We start from the raw sequence: 15,071 nt of genomic DNA, 5'->3' as shown, positions 1-15,071 counted from the left end.
CCCTAAAAGACAGGTAAGAGTAGTACACATCTGTCTGTCCCCTAAAAGACAGGAAAGGGTAGTAGTACACACCTGTCTGTCCCCTAAAAGACAGGTAAGGGTAGTACACACCTGTCTGTCCCCTAAAAGACAGGTAAGGGTAGTACACATCTGTCTGTCCCCTAAAAGACAGGTAAGGGTAGTACACACCTGTCTGTCCCCTAAAAGACAGGTAAGGGTAGTACACACCTGTATGTCCCCTAAAAGACAGGTAAGTTTAGTACACACCTGTCTGTCCCCTAAAAGACAGGTAAGGGTAGTACACACCTGTCTGTCCCCTAAAAGACAGGTAAGGGTAGTACACATCTGTCTGTCCCCTAAAAGACAGGTAAGGGTAGTACACACCTGTCTGTCCCCTAAAAGACAGGTAAGGGTAGTACACACCTGTCTGTCCCCTAAAAGACAGGAAAGGGTAGTACACACCTGTCTGTCCCCTAAAAGACAGGTAAGGGTAGTAAACATCTGTCTGTCCCCTAAAAGACAGGTAAGGGTGGTACACTGCTTTCTGACCCCTAAAAGACAGGTAAGGGTAGTGCACATCTGTCTGTCCCCTAAAAGACAGGTAAGGGTAGTACACACCTGTCTGTCCCCTAAAAGACAGGTAAGGGTAGTACACATCTGTCTGTCCCCTAAAAGACAGGTAAGGGTAGTACACACCTGTCTGTCCCCTAAAAGACAGGAAAGGGTAGTACACACCTGTCTGTCCCCTAAAAGACAGGTAAGGGTAGTACACATCTGTCTGTCCCCTAAAAGACAGGTAAGGGTAGTACACACTGTCTGTCCCCTAAAAGACAGGTAAGGGTAGTTCACACCTGTCTGTCCCCTAAAGACAGGTACAGGTAAGGGTAGTATCACACCTGTCTGTCCCCTAAAAGACAGGTAAGGGTAGTACACACCTGTCTGTCCCCTAAAAGACAGGTAAGGGTAGTACACACCTGTCTGTCCCCTAAAAGACAGGTAAGGGTAGTACACACCTGTCTGTCCCCTAAAAGACAGGTAAGGGTAGTTCACACCTGTCTGTCCCCTAAAAGACAGGTAAGGGTAGTACACACCTGTCTGTCCCCTAAAAGACAGGTAAGGGTAGTTCACACCTGTCTGTCCCCTAATGATAGGTAAGGGAAGTTCACACCTGTCTGTCCCAGTAAAGAAGACAGGTACAGGGTAGTACACGCCTGTCTATCCCCTTAACAACAGGTAAGTGTAGTACACACCTGTCTGTCCCCTAAAGACAGGTAAGGGTAGTACACAACTGTCTGTCCCCTAAACAACAGGTAAGGGTAGTACACACCTGTCTGTCCCCTAAAGACAGGTAAGGGTAGTGCACACCTATCTCTCCCCTAAAGACAGGTAAGGGTAGTGCACACCTGATTCTCCAGTAGATAGTTCAAGGTATCTAGTACTGTACCACACCTGCTGGTTTGACATGCTATTAAATGTCATTGTTAACACATTGATCAAAGGTAAATTGGCCATTTCATCTTTTTGACATTCTAAGTGCTACCTTCTCTTTATTTAGGCTACTGTTTAGACTTATAAGGATATTTAGTGCCAACTCATTTCGACAGGCATTTACTCAATAAATTTGATTCAGTAGTTTGTTTCATTTAATCAAACAGAAAATATTATTAAGAATTTTATGACAGGTGCTTGTCAGTATAATGAACACATTCCTTAGTTAATTAGTATAATATTAATGATTTAAGGCCAGCGTAGCTCTGACAAGTGCACAGTTTTTTTAATATACCACTTGTCTGTTTGATATACTGGGGCAATTTACCTGTACAAAGCTGCAAGATACTATCTATCAAAGTGGATACTTTAAGACTTCTTTTTTTTCAAAATAGAAACAATTCCTAATTGAAGTAATTAGTATATGACAGATAATTGAGCGATCGAAGGCAATTATTGATGTAGACTTGTCATTATATAATGGTATTAAACAACTCTGTTCGTCCCATAGCACTGCACCATATATACTCTAGTCCTGAAAAATCTAAAGAAGTAAAGAAATTTATCTCATCTAAACTAGTTCTATGGTCTGGAAACTACAATATGTACTCTGTATGGAAAATAGGTTTTTATGTAAGATTTATTTAAAGATGTAATCATTTTGACTATCTGTGTGCTTTGTAATTTAAGATTAATTCCATGATATTATAATTGATTTGAAACTTGAGATAATATATCTTACCAATCCATACTCTAAAATCGTCTTTGAAATATATGTCAATAAATATCACCGACACATTTTTAATTGATCTGTCTATTTTTGTGTTGAAATAATGAATTTCATAGGCACTGTAAATCATTTCGTGTGAATGAGATCCACATGTACCATTTCAAATACGTTTAGGCAGATAGTTCAATGGAATGTTTATTGGCCATTCTGATCGAGTGAAACATTATACTACCAACCACTTTTCACTCTCTAAGAAACCACAATTTAAACAATTGTTAGGTACTGGCCATTGGTCAAACTCTGAACAACTGTCATGATCTGGTTTTTGGTCAAACCTAAAACCTTGAACAACTCTGACACTGGCAAACTCTGAGCAACTGTAATGGGCTTGTCATTTGACATTCCTTGCACATCTGTCAAGAATTAAGAATTTTTCATTCTTCAGCAACTGTAACACGTTGGTCATTGGTCAAACCTTGAACAACTCAGACACTGGCAATTTGTCGAACCTTGTCATTGGCTAAACCTTGAACAATTGTCAGCCACTAGGCATTAGCTAAACCTTGAACAAATGCCAGCCACTAGTCATTGGCTAAACCTTGAACAATTGTCAGCCACTAGTCATTGGCTAAACCTTGAACAATTGCCAGCCACCAGTCATTGGCTAAATCTTGAACAATTGTCAGTCACTAGTCATTGGTCAAACATTGAACAATTGTCAGCAACTAGTCATTATTCAAACCTTGAACAATTGTCAGCCACCAGTCATTGGCTAAACCTTGAACAATTGTCAGCCACTAGTCATTGGTCAAACCATTATCAACTGTCAGCCGCTAGTCATTGGTCAAGCCGCTAACAACTGTCAATCCTTAGCCAATCGTCAAGCCTTCAACAACTGTCAGACATTGGCTATTGGGCAAACAAACATGGGACACATTTAAGACACTTGTCATCGATTAAACCTACAACAGTCAGGCACTGGCAATTGGTCAAACCTCCAACAGCTGTAATCACCAATTGTAACGTGCTGACTATTGGTCAAACCTTGAACAACTGTTAGGCAATGATTTTGTTGATGGTTTGATATCATATACTCCACATATATTCAATCACGATACCATTCTATCGTCTTTCCATGTAGTTATAAACCCATTACTATTGTAAACAACACCATGATGACTGGTTCTCTTTTGTTATAGGTTACCGTCCACCGTTGAAAAATCAATGTCAATTCGTTATTTCTTAATATGGCAATGCAAGAGACACATTGGGCAATATATTAAAAGATAAACGTATTTTACTTAAAACACACATTTAAGAAGATGGTTCCAAAAGAAAAAGTAGCTTGCTTTCACTAATGGAAAATTTATTTATTATTTATTTATTATAGTTGAGAAATCTTTCTTCCTCAGATCCACCCATTATTTGTTGTTTCAAACGTTGCATTTAACAAAAAGATGTGTTGTCAGAGACAAACAGCATAGTTAATGATACTGTCATAACTATAACAACAACTCATGGTTTATGATAGTACGATATGCAGTATGCATTACACAAGGAAATTGTCTATGTCATCAGGAGCATTTGTCAAATACCATGACACGATGGCGAAATTACTTACTGTTTATTAGGGAGAAAAAACGATCTACTTGTAAATTGGCATAGCGTACATTTTTCTTTGGGTAGCTGTAACACAGATGTTTCTGGAGCATCCTTGGAAGATGATCGCAAGGTGGTATACTAGTTATCATGTTCCAAGGCTTATACCCCCACCATAGAGCACAGTTCAAAGACAGGTTCAAACGGCAGACATTATGGCAATTCCCCTGATATTCTACCTATTTCTTTGTGAGTATATGATCATAGGTCCGGTCTGTGGTTCCTGCTGGAGGCCAAGCGTAGTTTCATGTTCGGGATCAGTATGTGCAGCATTCTTGGTCTCTCCTGTCAGAAGATATTTACATATGTGTTGAAATCGTGCCAGTATTGCATGTAAATTTAACAATAACAGGTGTACAAATTAAAAACCATTTCTCGGTTCTAAAATAGTACTATTGCGGTTTTTGTCTGCTTTATATACATCGGATGTAAAACAGATCTCTTCAACACAGTGATTGTATATCCAATATAGCAATATGCTGACACATCTACGTGGAAATATGCAACTCAGATTTGTTATTTATCCAAATTTTAGCCAATTAACATGCATATTATAGGACAATTATTAGCGTTGCTGGTATTGTGAAAGGAGAAATTCGTTCAAAACATGCCAAGATTTTTCTCTCTCATTTTTTATACGAATTCATAATTAAACAATAATTATTCATATGTTTGAATACATTTAGCAAGGTCGTTCCAATTTGTTCGTGTGCATTAAAAATCCAGTTAAACAATTGTTTTTTTAATGTAATTGCATCTAAGGAATTTCGTTTATGTGAATCAATATGATATTCAATTCATCGCCGATTCGAATGTAGAGTGTTCCACATTATTATGAAAGCAATATTGCTGACACTTCCATGCATGTCATCCTACCTAAATGAACTTTTGTCCTTACCGTATTCAACTGCCATGGCTCACGAAACTGTCTTTCTTTCTCATATCAATGGACACGCTCTCTACTCTCTACGCCATTGGTATAGTTTGTCTACTAACAGCCTCCTGCTAAGAGGAACCGTGATTGTAATCGAAGAGAAAATTAAGTTATTTTGATATAATACCTATGTGAAAATTTAATATGAAGGTCAAAAAACTATACCAATATGGAACAGGTCTAAATGCAATAACTTTATATTGTTTCCTTGTTTCTGTACTATATGTAAACTGAAGATATCGAGGACACAATTGCATACTCAGACTAATTAGCACAAGACCAGCTTACGTGTGTCACGGCATTACTCAAAGTTAGCAATATGAATAATTTACTAAACACGACACGTTTCTTTTGATTACGTCAGATGGTAAAAAAGAAACTTATTGAATCTATACAACAATCTCATTCTCGTATTGAAATTGATTTTAGATGACAAAGATTTTATAAGTAAGAGTCTTTTCAAAGAGCAGACCAATTAAATATCCAATCTAATTATGTATCCTTTTCATTTTCATTGACTGGCTGTAAGTGTTAACACACGTAGAGGAAAGATACGCCAAACATGATGAGGTCACTTGCCGAAAGGCCCATTAAACATGAAACATGCCATATTTTGCACATACAAAAGAGAAAGGTGTTTGTTGGTTGATATGTTGGTTTGTACATACAAAAGAGAATTGTGTTTGTTGGTTTGATTAACGTCCTATGAATGGGGTGTTTTAAGGACGTCCTCCTGTGTGTGCTATTGTTTTTGGAGACTGCAGCATGTCCGTGTTGGGACTCCCCTTAGTATCCCCCGCCCAACGAAGTTGGCGGGGGATATACAAATGGGTTCCGTCCGTCCGTCTGTCCGTCCGTCTGTCCGAATGGTTTCCGGAGCATAACTCTAAAACCAGTAGAGATATTTCCATGAAACTTCATACACATATTGGTCTTATTGTCTAGTAGTGCCTTTTGCTATTTTTAGGTTTTCATTTTTTGCATTTTTTCCGTAACCATGGAAACATTGCTGAAAATATCATATTTTTGTACCAGGTTCGTTTCCGGAGCATAACTCTAAAACCAGAAGAGATATTTCCACGAAGCTTCATAGACACATTGGTCTTATGGTCTAGTAGTGCCTTTTGCTATTTTAAAGTTTTCACTTTTTGTACTTTTTTTCTGTAACCATGGAAACATTGCTGAAAATGGCAGATTTTTGTGTAAGAATCGTTTCCGGAGCACAACTCTAAAACCAGCAGAGATATTTCCATGAAACGTCATAGACACATTGTTCTTATGGTCTAGTAGTGCCTTTTGCTATTTTAAGGTTTTCATTTTTTGCACTTTTTCCGTAACCATGGAAACATTGCTGAAAATATCATATTTTTGTACCAGGTTCGTTTCCGCAGCATAACTGGAAAACCGGTTGAGATATATGCACGGAACTCCATAGGCACATTAGTCTTAAGGTCTAGTAGTGCCTTTTGCTATTTTAAGGTTTTCACTTATTGTACTTTTTTCTGTAACCATGGAAACATTGCTGAAAATGGCAGATTTTTGTGTAAGAATCGTTTCCGGAGCACAACTCTAAAACCAGCAGAGATATTTCCATGAAACTTCATAGACACATTGTTCTTATGGTCTAGTAGTGCCTTTTGCTATTTTTAGGTTTTCACTTTTTGTGCTTTTTTCTGTAACCATGGAAACATTGCTGAAAATGTCATATTTTTGTACCAGGTTCGTTTCCGCAGCATAACTGGAAAACCGGTTGAGATATATGCACGGAACTCCATAGGCAGATTAGTCTTATGGTCTAGTAGTGCCTTTTGCTATTTTAAGGTTTTCACTTATTGTACTTTTTTCTGTAACCATGGAAACATTGCTGAAAATGGCAGATTTTTGTGTAAGAATCGTTTCCGGAGCACAACTCTAAAACCAGCAGAAATATTTCCATGAAACTTCATAGACACATTGTTCTTATGGTCTAGTAGTGCCTTTTGCTATTTTTAGGTTTTCACTTTTTGTGCTTTTTTTCTGTAACCATAGAAACATTGCTGAAAATATCATATTTTTGTAGCAGGTTCATTTCCGGAGCATAACTCTAAAAGCAGCAGAGATATTTCCACAAAACTTCATAGACACATTCTTTCTATGGTCTAGTAGTATCTTTTGCTATTTTTAGGTTTTCTTTTTTGCACTTTTTCCGTTACCATGGAAACATTGCTGAAAATATCATGGTAAATGGTAAATGTTACTTTGCAAAACTCCACCCATCTTTGTGTATATAGTCTAATATAAATGTCAAGGCTGTATACCTGATTCAACAATTGCAGCCCCGCTCTACTTGAATTATACTCCATCTTTCTTTAGCTCAACTTCCTTTTTCCTGTTTTTTTTTTCATACACGTAAGTCTCCAAAATCAAACTTACTTCAGTTTTGATATCTCCATTGGCGGGGGATCTGAATGACTATGTCCTTGTTTTACTTTAAATAGTGCCATACAGAACAAGCAAACTTATCCAATCACATTATACTGACAAACCAGTCGTACATTTCTTAATGTTAAGATAACCCCAATGCAATTATTTTTGCTATTGAAATCGTAAACATATACAACTATGCAAAAATGTCACGTTTCCTATCTATTAATCGCAGTTTGTCATTTTGCCCGCTATAGCGACTATTGACCATAGAAAACCAGTTATTCCTTCGTTCAAAATGATCGTTAACAAGTAAAACTCAATTCATTCATGAAATATCAATTTCAATAAATATGAATGAACATAATTTATTACGCGCATACAAGTTTCCCTCATTCAGATATTTCATAAGAATTTCAATGTCTTTGGTATGTGTTTGTTGTGTAATGTTTATTTCTACTGTCGTATAATGGGGCAGTGCACCTGTATTAACTTTATGGTAATTGCTTTGTGTATTTATATTCAAATATTTTAGCCATTCAAATGTAATGTTTAAAAGGGCTGCTTTGTGGTATAATGCATTATTTTGTTAGTTATCTGCAACAATGCTTTAACCACTCTTATGGTCTCTTTGTCGTTACCTAAACAGCTTTCAAATTTATAGTTTTATGATGTTATCAATTTACGTTGAGCGGAATACATGTATTTTTCATGATACAAAATGAAAATTTGAAATCTTCATTGGTCGATTTCTCAAACACGGCTGACAGGAAAGGCATTGATAGAGTCAATTATGATGGGATACGAGTTAGATACTTGTGTAATCCGAGGAATGTGATAGACAAAGCTGACAGAGAGTAAGCCTATATTATGAATGATGTGTAGAAAACGATATGGAAACGAAACGAAGCCATACCAGAGATCGCAATATCAACCTAAATGAGACATTAATTAGCCTGTACTCAAGATCTTTTTGTAAACGTCTATAGAAAATGACTGACAGCCATTTGTTCATATTTTACCCATTCTTTATGATGGTTTAAAAGAATTTTCATTAAGTATTTTCAGAATGTTTTGATAAAATTATGTGGAGGTTAACAGATAAATAAGCTACTGTTTTGTTTATTTGCCGTGGTAGTGTCAATATTAGAGTTAAAATACAAATGAATAAATATTAATACATTAATGTAGATCCCTATGGGCGTTAGCGTAATTGTTACCCTAACATTTCACATTTATATAGACAAATAAGTTGAATGTCCTATATAATTGGGAGTTTTCCTGGTTTCCTCTTGTTTTCTGTCGCATTATTAGTATTTTTATGACAGCTACAGGTCCAGTTCTCTTTGACGAACGACATACGAGAAATGACGAGGTGTTTTGTGAGAGTGATATTTGTTTTTATGACATATAGACAACAAAGAAGACGAGAAGTTCAGTGTAATTGATGAAAATAATTGTTTTAATGTGACATGGAAGGAGGGGAGACGTTTTTGATGACACCTTTTGTTTGTGATGGGAAGGACTAGCCAATACTGGGCGACACGAGTGTAGGTGTAGTTGTTGTGAATGAGACAGAAAATGGCATACTCAGCTGGTGATGTCGTCTTCTCCGTATGTAACTAATGGCTGTTCCTGCTTCTCCTGACTGATCCGACGGTTTGTGGTTTTTGGATAAGTGATCTGTGGTTCTCCTGTGGTTCCACCTCGCCATTGATGCTAGTCCAAGTGGAGTCGTAAGGTTAATGACGAGGAAGGAACTAGTTAGTATACTGTCAGACTGTGGCAAGGTTGCCAGAATCCTTGTGTTTTAGTTATTCATGTTCTATTCTTTGTTTTGGTTTTTGTCATGACAATGGGTAAAATAACGGGAGCCAAAAATAATATCACATGAACAACATATTTGAAATGTTTTATCATATGCAAGGGAACTTGCAAAGCATTACTTGTGATTAAAATCCAAAAAGCGTTCTTTATCTCTATATAAGAATTTAATACTTTATCTATTCTATATTGTTGTTTACAGACTGTTGGTTCATATTCTTTTTTTTTTCCATTACTACGGGTTATCGGGGCATCTTCAGCTCCTGTTGCTTCTTTACTATACTGATCGAATTTTGTTGTAGTATCAGGTTGCTAACCGATGTGAATTTCAATTCGAACTTAACGCTAAAACGCATCTGAATCTAATGAAACTCCGTTCATCAAGTTGAACTTATTTCAGTTTTCTTTGTATTTTACAGATACAATGTAATGCTGAATTGCTGGAATGAGCGTCCGACAGCAAGACCAAGCTTTACAGAATTAAAATCCACGTTAGATTCTATGCTTGAGAATGAGTGTGGGGCTGACTACTTGAGTGTGGACGTGGACAAGTGCCATTACTACTATACGGTTACCTGCGACCAGGATGAAACATCAGTAAAATACACACAGATCGACAATATCGATAGAGATACAAGTGATATAGAAGATGTCGCAGATATCAAGTCTAAAAGATATCAAGGTATCGAAACATCATACGTTGTTCAGAATTTGAATAACAGTGACAGCTCAGACGATGAGAGTGCAAAAAAGCATTCAGTAGTTGATACAGAAGATGTCGCAGATATTAAGTCTAAAATCTACATAAATCCTGTTCCTATCGAAACATCACACGTTGTTCGGAAAGAGAATAACAGTGACAGCTCAGACGATGAGAGTGCAAAAGAGCATTCAGTAGTTGTTCACGAAGTTCAAATAGAGCACAAGCCACGCTCTCTTGACCATTGCTTTTCCGTAATGTGCACGTCTTTAGCGCCGGTTCAGCATCCTAATCCATACAGAGAACATAGAGACTCTGGCTTCGATACCAGTAGCTACTCCGGATCGTCACCGAACGCTAGTCCGAGGACGGTATCCTCTAGAGGAAGTCACAAAGAGTCGATCGGTATGGAAGACGAAGTCTTCTTTCACGACTATGGTACAGCGAATACATTTCTGGACATCCAACGACATTTGGGATCGTTTGATAAACATCAAGGAACGGAAAAGTTCACAAGCGATTGTCCAATGTGTAAAGCATGCCATTCACCTGTCAATGAAGAGTTCCACTTCTGCGACAAATACACATCTTCCGCTTCGACTGAGTGTTCCCAAGAAACTGGTGTAGATTACAGTAGTACGTACAGCTGGAAATATAGATTAGCAAACAGCAATGACCAGCAAAGTTCGTGTGATAATGATGCTTCTGTTTGTAGTTCAAGTATGGACACTTTAATGTCCTGGGACGAGGAAACTCTAATTACTTACTTATAATTGTTTAAATAAGAACAAGGTCATGGAATGGCAGTGACATTGTCACCTGTTAGTGAAATAAAATGACATTCAACTCTTTCTTGCTGTTATACTTATGCTGTTACAGACATCATTGTGTGTCTCTATAGGTAAAAGTAATTTGTGGCACTGTATTCATGGATTACAGTAACTCTAAGTAAAGAATCTAGATCTGTTATATAGATATTTTAACTACTGAATACATAGCTATTTATAATCAAAGACATTCCACGCGAATGTATTCAAGAGAGGCCAAAACATATACATGAAATCTCGTCACCGTAAAAAAAAAGCTTATGATTGGTCACATATTGTGGCCACAATTAAGAGACACAAAAACTATTTGCAAAGAGGACACTCAATGAGAACATTCGAAAATTCATGGAGATTTGACCCATTTGCTGTAGACATCTGCATCTGAATTATTATTCAATAGCTATCCTTGGTGATCAAAATAGAGCCTATGTATTGTATGTCCCGAACACTTACACGAAGAATTGTGATAATTGCATGCCAGAGAAGGGATGAAATAGTATTTTAGTTTGTCTGACCATGGCCGAGAAACGTTGATGTAGTTACAAATTAAATATCTACAAAACAGAATAAAATAGAATCAAAATCATCGATTAAACTACAATTAACAACTGCATGACAACGTTGCATACATTTTGCACGAGGTTTAGAGGTAAAAAAAAATGCAGAAATTTATACACCAAAATTCATCTTTTATACCGTAGGCCGGCCCAGTACAATTCGTCAGCGTAAATAAAAGTCAATTACTTGAAAATCGAATGAACATAAAAAGCGTTATGACAATGAACAACATCAGATGCATCTGTACCGTAAATATGATTGAAATAAAGTAAATCGTAGACCATGGAAATGATCATAAATTAAGTCATGGTACAAGGAAAGGCCGCGGTAAGTGAAAAGAACCATGGCTTTTTATCATATAAGACATCCACAAACACCTTCAGAAATATTTTATGATGAAGGAATCCTTATTGTGGTCGAGAAGAGTACAAAACCTACCCTTGTGTTAGGTAAAAAGTATAGTAAATCACAGAGAGGATGGCAAATATACGCACGGTTTCTTCATCATTGCAACTTGTGACTCATACTTCGTGTTTATTTTTATGATGAAATATTTGCCGATCAACGTCCTGTCTGGTCGGCGAAGACTTACGAAGGGTTTGTTCAAGACCCTCACTGATTCTCTACGCTGACGACAGCGTGTACCGTAATGGTACAATGTCGCACTAGAACCAAACCCCAATACATCTCTGCTGCAGATACTCGTAAAAAGTGGAGAGTTTGTCATATTATCCATGCACATTTAGAACTGTCATTTTGTTGTATTTATGCCATCGTTTACCCCCCGACTAAGCTTTGCAATAGGGTGCAATTTACACTCACTTTTCCTATTTTTCCGTCTCCCTTCAACTCTGTTGAGAGGATGATAACCCTAGCACAAGTTGTGCCGCAAAAGTAACCTTGTTATTCTATAACTCTTAATGCATTCCTAATGTTTTTGAGTTGAAATATGAATTAGCTACATTACGTAGTGCGTTGAGTTTTGATGAAGATATTATCACATTAGTAAAACTAATGACTGCCGAGAATTGGAAATGATGTATGCAGTATTTCTTACACATGCCTGTTGCGCTGGCAGAGCGTTTGTTCACTGGTAATGAGAAGTATACTGTATGTAACCCGTACGATAGCTGGGTATTACTGTATGTAACCCGTACAATAGCTGGGTATTACTGCATGTAACCCGTACGATAGCTGGGTATTACTGTATGTAACCCGTACGATAGCTGGATATTACTGTATGTAACCCATACGATAGCTGGGTATTACTGTATGTAACCCATACGATAGCTGGGTATTACTGTATGTAACCCATACGATAGCTGGGTATTACCTGGGTATTACTGTATGTAACCCATACGATAGCTGGGTATTACTGTATGTAACCCGTACGATAGCTGGGTATTACTGTATGTAACCCATACGATAGCTGGGTATTACTGTATGTAACCCATACGATAGCTGGGTATTACTGTATGTAACCCGTACGATAGCTGGTTATTACTGTATGTAACCTGTACGATAGCTGGATATTACTGTATGTAACCCATACGATAGCTGGGTATTACTGTATGTAACCCATACGATAGCTGGGTATTACTGTATGTAACCCGTATGATAGCTGGGTATTACTGTATGTAACCCATACGATAGCTGGGTATTACTGTATGTAACCCGTACGATAGCTGGGTATTACTGTATGTAACCCGTACGATAGCTGGATATAACTGTATGTAACCCGTACGATAGCTGGGTATTACTATATGTAACCCATACGATAGCTGGGTATTACTATATGTAACCCGTACGATAGCTGGGTATTACTGCATGTAACCCGTACGATAGCTGGGTATTACTATATGTAACCCATACGATAGCTGGGTATTACTGTATGTAACCCCTACGATAGCTGGGTATTACTATATGTAACCCAAACGATAGCTGGGTATTATATATGTAACCCGTACGATAGCTGGGTATTACTATATGTAACCCGTACGATAGCTGGGTATTACTATATGTAACCCGTACGATAGTTGTGTATTACTGTATGTAACCCGTACGATAGCTGGGTATTACTATATGTAACCCATACGATAGCTGGGTATTACTATATGTAACCCATACGATAGCTGGGTATTACTATATGTAACCCGTACGATAGCTGGGTATTACTGTATGTAACCCATACGATAGCTGGGTATTACTGTATGTAACCCATACGATAGCTGGGTATTACTGTATGTAACCCGTACGATAGCTGGGTATTACTATATGTATTCCGTACGATAGCTGGGTATTACTGCATGTAACCCGTACGATAGCTGGGTATTACTGTATGTAACCCGTACGATAGCTGGGTATTACTGTATGTAACCCATACGATAGCTGGGTATTACTATATGTAACCCGTACGATAGCTGGGTATTACTGCATGTAACCCGTGCGATAGCTGGGTATTACTATATGTAACCCATACGATAGCTGGGTATTACTGTATGTAACCCGTACGATAGCTGGGTATTACTATATGTAACCCGTACGATAGCTGGGTATTACTATATGTAACCCGTACGATAGCTGGGTATTACTATATGTAACCCGTACGATAGCTGGGTATTACTATATGTAACCCGTACGATAGCTGGGTATTACTATATGTAACCCGTACGATAGCTGGGTATTACTGTATGTAACCCGTACGATAGCTGGGTATTACTATATGTAACCCATACGATAGCTGGGTATTACTGTATGTAACCCATACGATAGCTGGGTATTACTGTATGTAACCCGTACGATAGCTGGGTATTACTATATGTATTCCGTACGATAGCTGGGTATTACTGCATGTAACCCGTACGATAGCTGGGTATTACTATATGTAACCCATACGATAGCTGGGTATTACTGTATGTAACCCATACGATAGCTGGGTATTACTGTATGTAACCCGTACGATAGCTGGGTATTACTATATGTAACCCGTACGATAGCTGGGTATTACTGCATGTAACCCGTACGATAGCTGGGTATTACTATATATGTAACCCGTACGATAGCTGGGATTACTGTATGTAACCCGTACGATAGCTGGATTACTATATGTAACCCGTACGATAGTTGGGTATTACTATATGTAACCCGTACGATAGTTGGGTATTACTATATGTAACCCGTACGATAGTTGGGTATTACTATATGTAACCCATACGATAGCTGGGTATTACTATATGTAACCCGTACGATAGCTGGGTATTACTGTATGTAACCCGTACGATAGCTGGGTATTACTGTATGTAACCCGTACGATAGCTGGGTATTACTATATGTAACCCGTACGATAGCTGGGTATTACTGTATGTAACCCGTGCGATAGCTGGTTATTACTGTATGTTACCCGTACGATAGCTGGGTATTACTATATGTAACCCGTACGATAGCTGGTTATTACTGTATGTAACCCGTACGATAGCTGGGTATTACTGTATGTAACCCGTACGATAGTTGGGTATTACTGTATGTAACCCGTACGATAGCTGGGTATTACTGTATGTAACCCGTACGATAGCTGGGTATTACTGTATGTAACCCGTACGATAGCTGGGTATTACTGTATGTAACCCGTACGATAGCTGGGTATTACTGTATGTGTCCCGTACGATAGCTGGGAATTACTGTATGTAACCCGTACGATAGTTTGGGTATTACTGTATGTAACCCGTACGATAGCTGGGTATTACTGTATGTAACCCGTACGATAGCTGGGTATTACTATATGTAACCCGCACGATAGCTGTGTATTACTGCATGTAACCCGTACGATAGCTGGGTATTACTGCATGTATCCCGTACGATAGCTGGGAATTACTGTATGTAACCCGTACGATAGTTGGGTATTATTGTATGTAACCCGTACGATAGTAGGGTATTATTGTATGTAACCCG

General features: G+C 37.9%; 1 protein-coding gene across 2 annotated transcripts in view; it reads left to right on the top strand.

The window, feature by feature from the left end:
• LOC138318178 (uncharacterized) overlaps positions 1 to 10,589 on the top strand; it is a 91,838-nt gene extending 81,249 nt beyond the window's left edge. For both annotated transcript variants that reach the window (XM_069260343.1, XM_069260342.1), the window contains one exon: positions 9,458 to 10,589. In XM_069260343.1, coding sequence (XP_069116444.1) covers positions 9,458 to 10,511 — 1,054 coding nt within the window. In that variant the 3' untranslated portion in view covers positions 10,512 to 10,589. The remainder of the gene's footprint in view (positions 1 to 9,457) is intronic.
• Positions 10,590 to 15,071: the final 4,482 nt, after the last annotated feature.

This window comes from Argopecten irradians, chromosome 3, assembly GCF_041381155.1.
Source record: "Argopecten irradians isolate NY chromosome 3, Ai_NY, whole genome shotgun sequence".
NCBI classification, from domain to species: Eukaryota; Metazoa; Mollusca; class Bivalvia; order Pectinida; family Pectinidae; genus Argopecten; species Argopecten irradians.
This window is presented reverse-complemented; position numbering and strand designations above follow the sequence as displayed.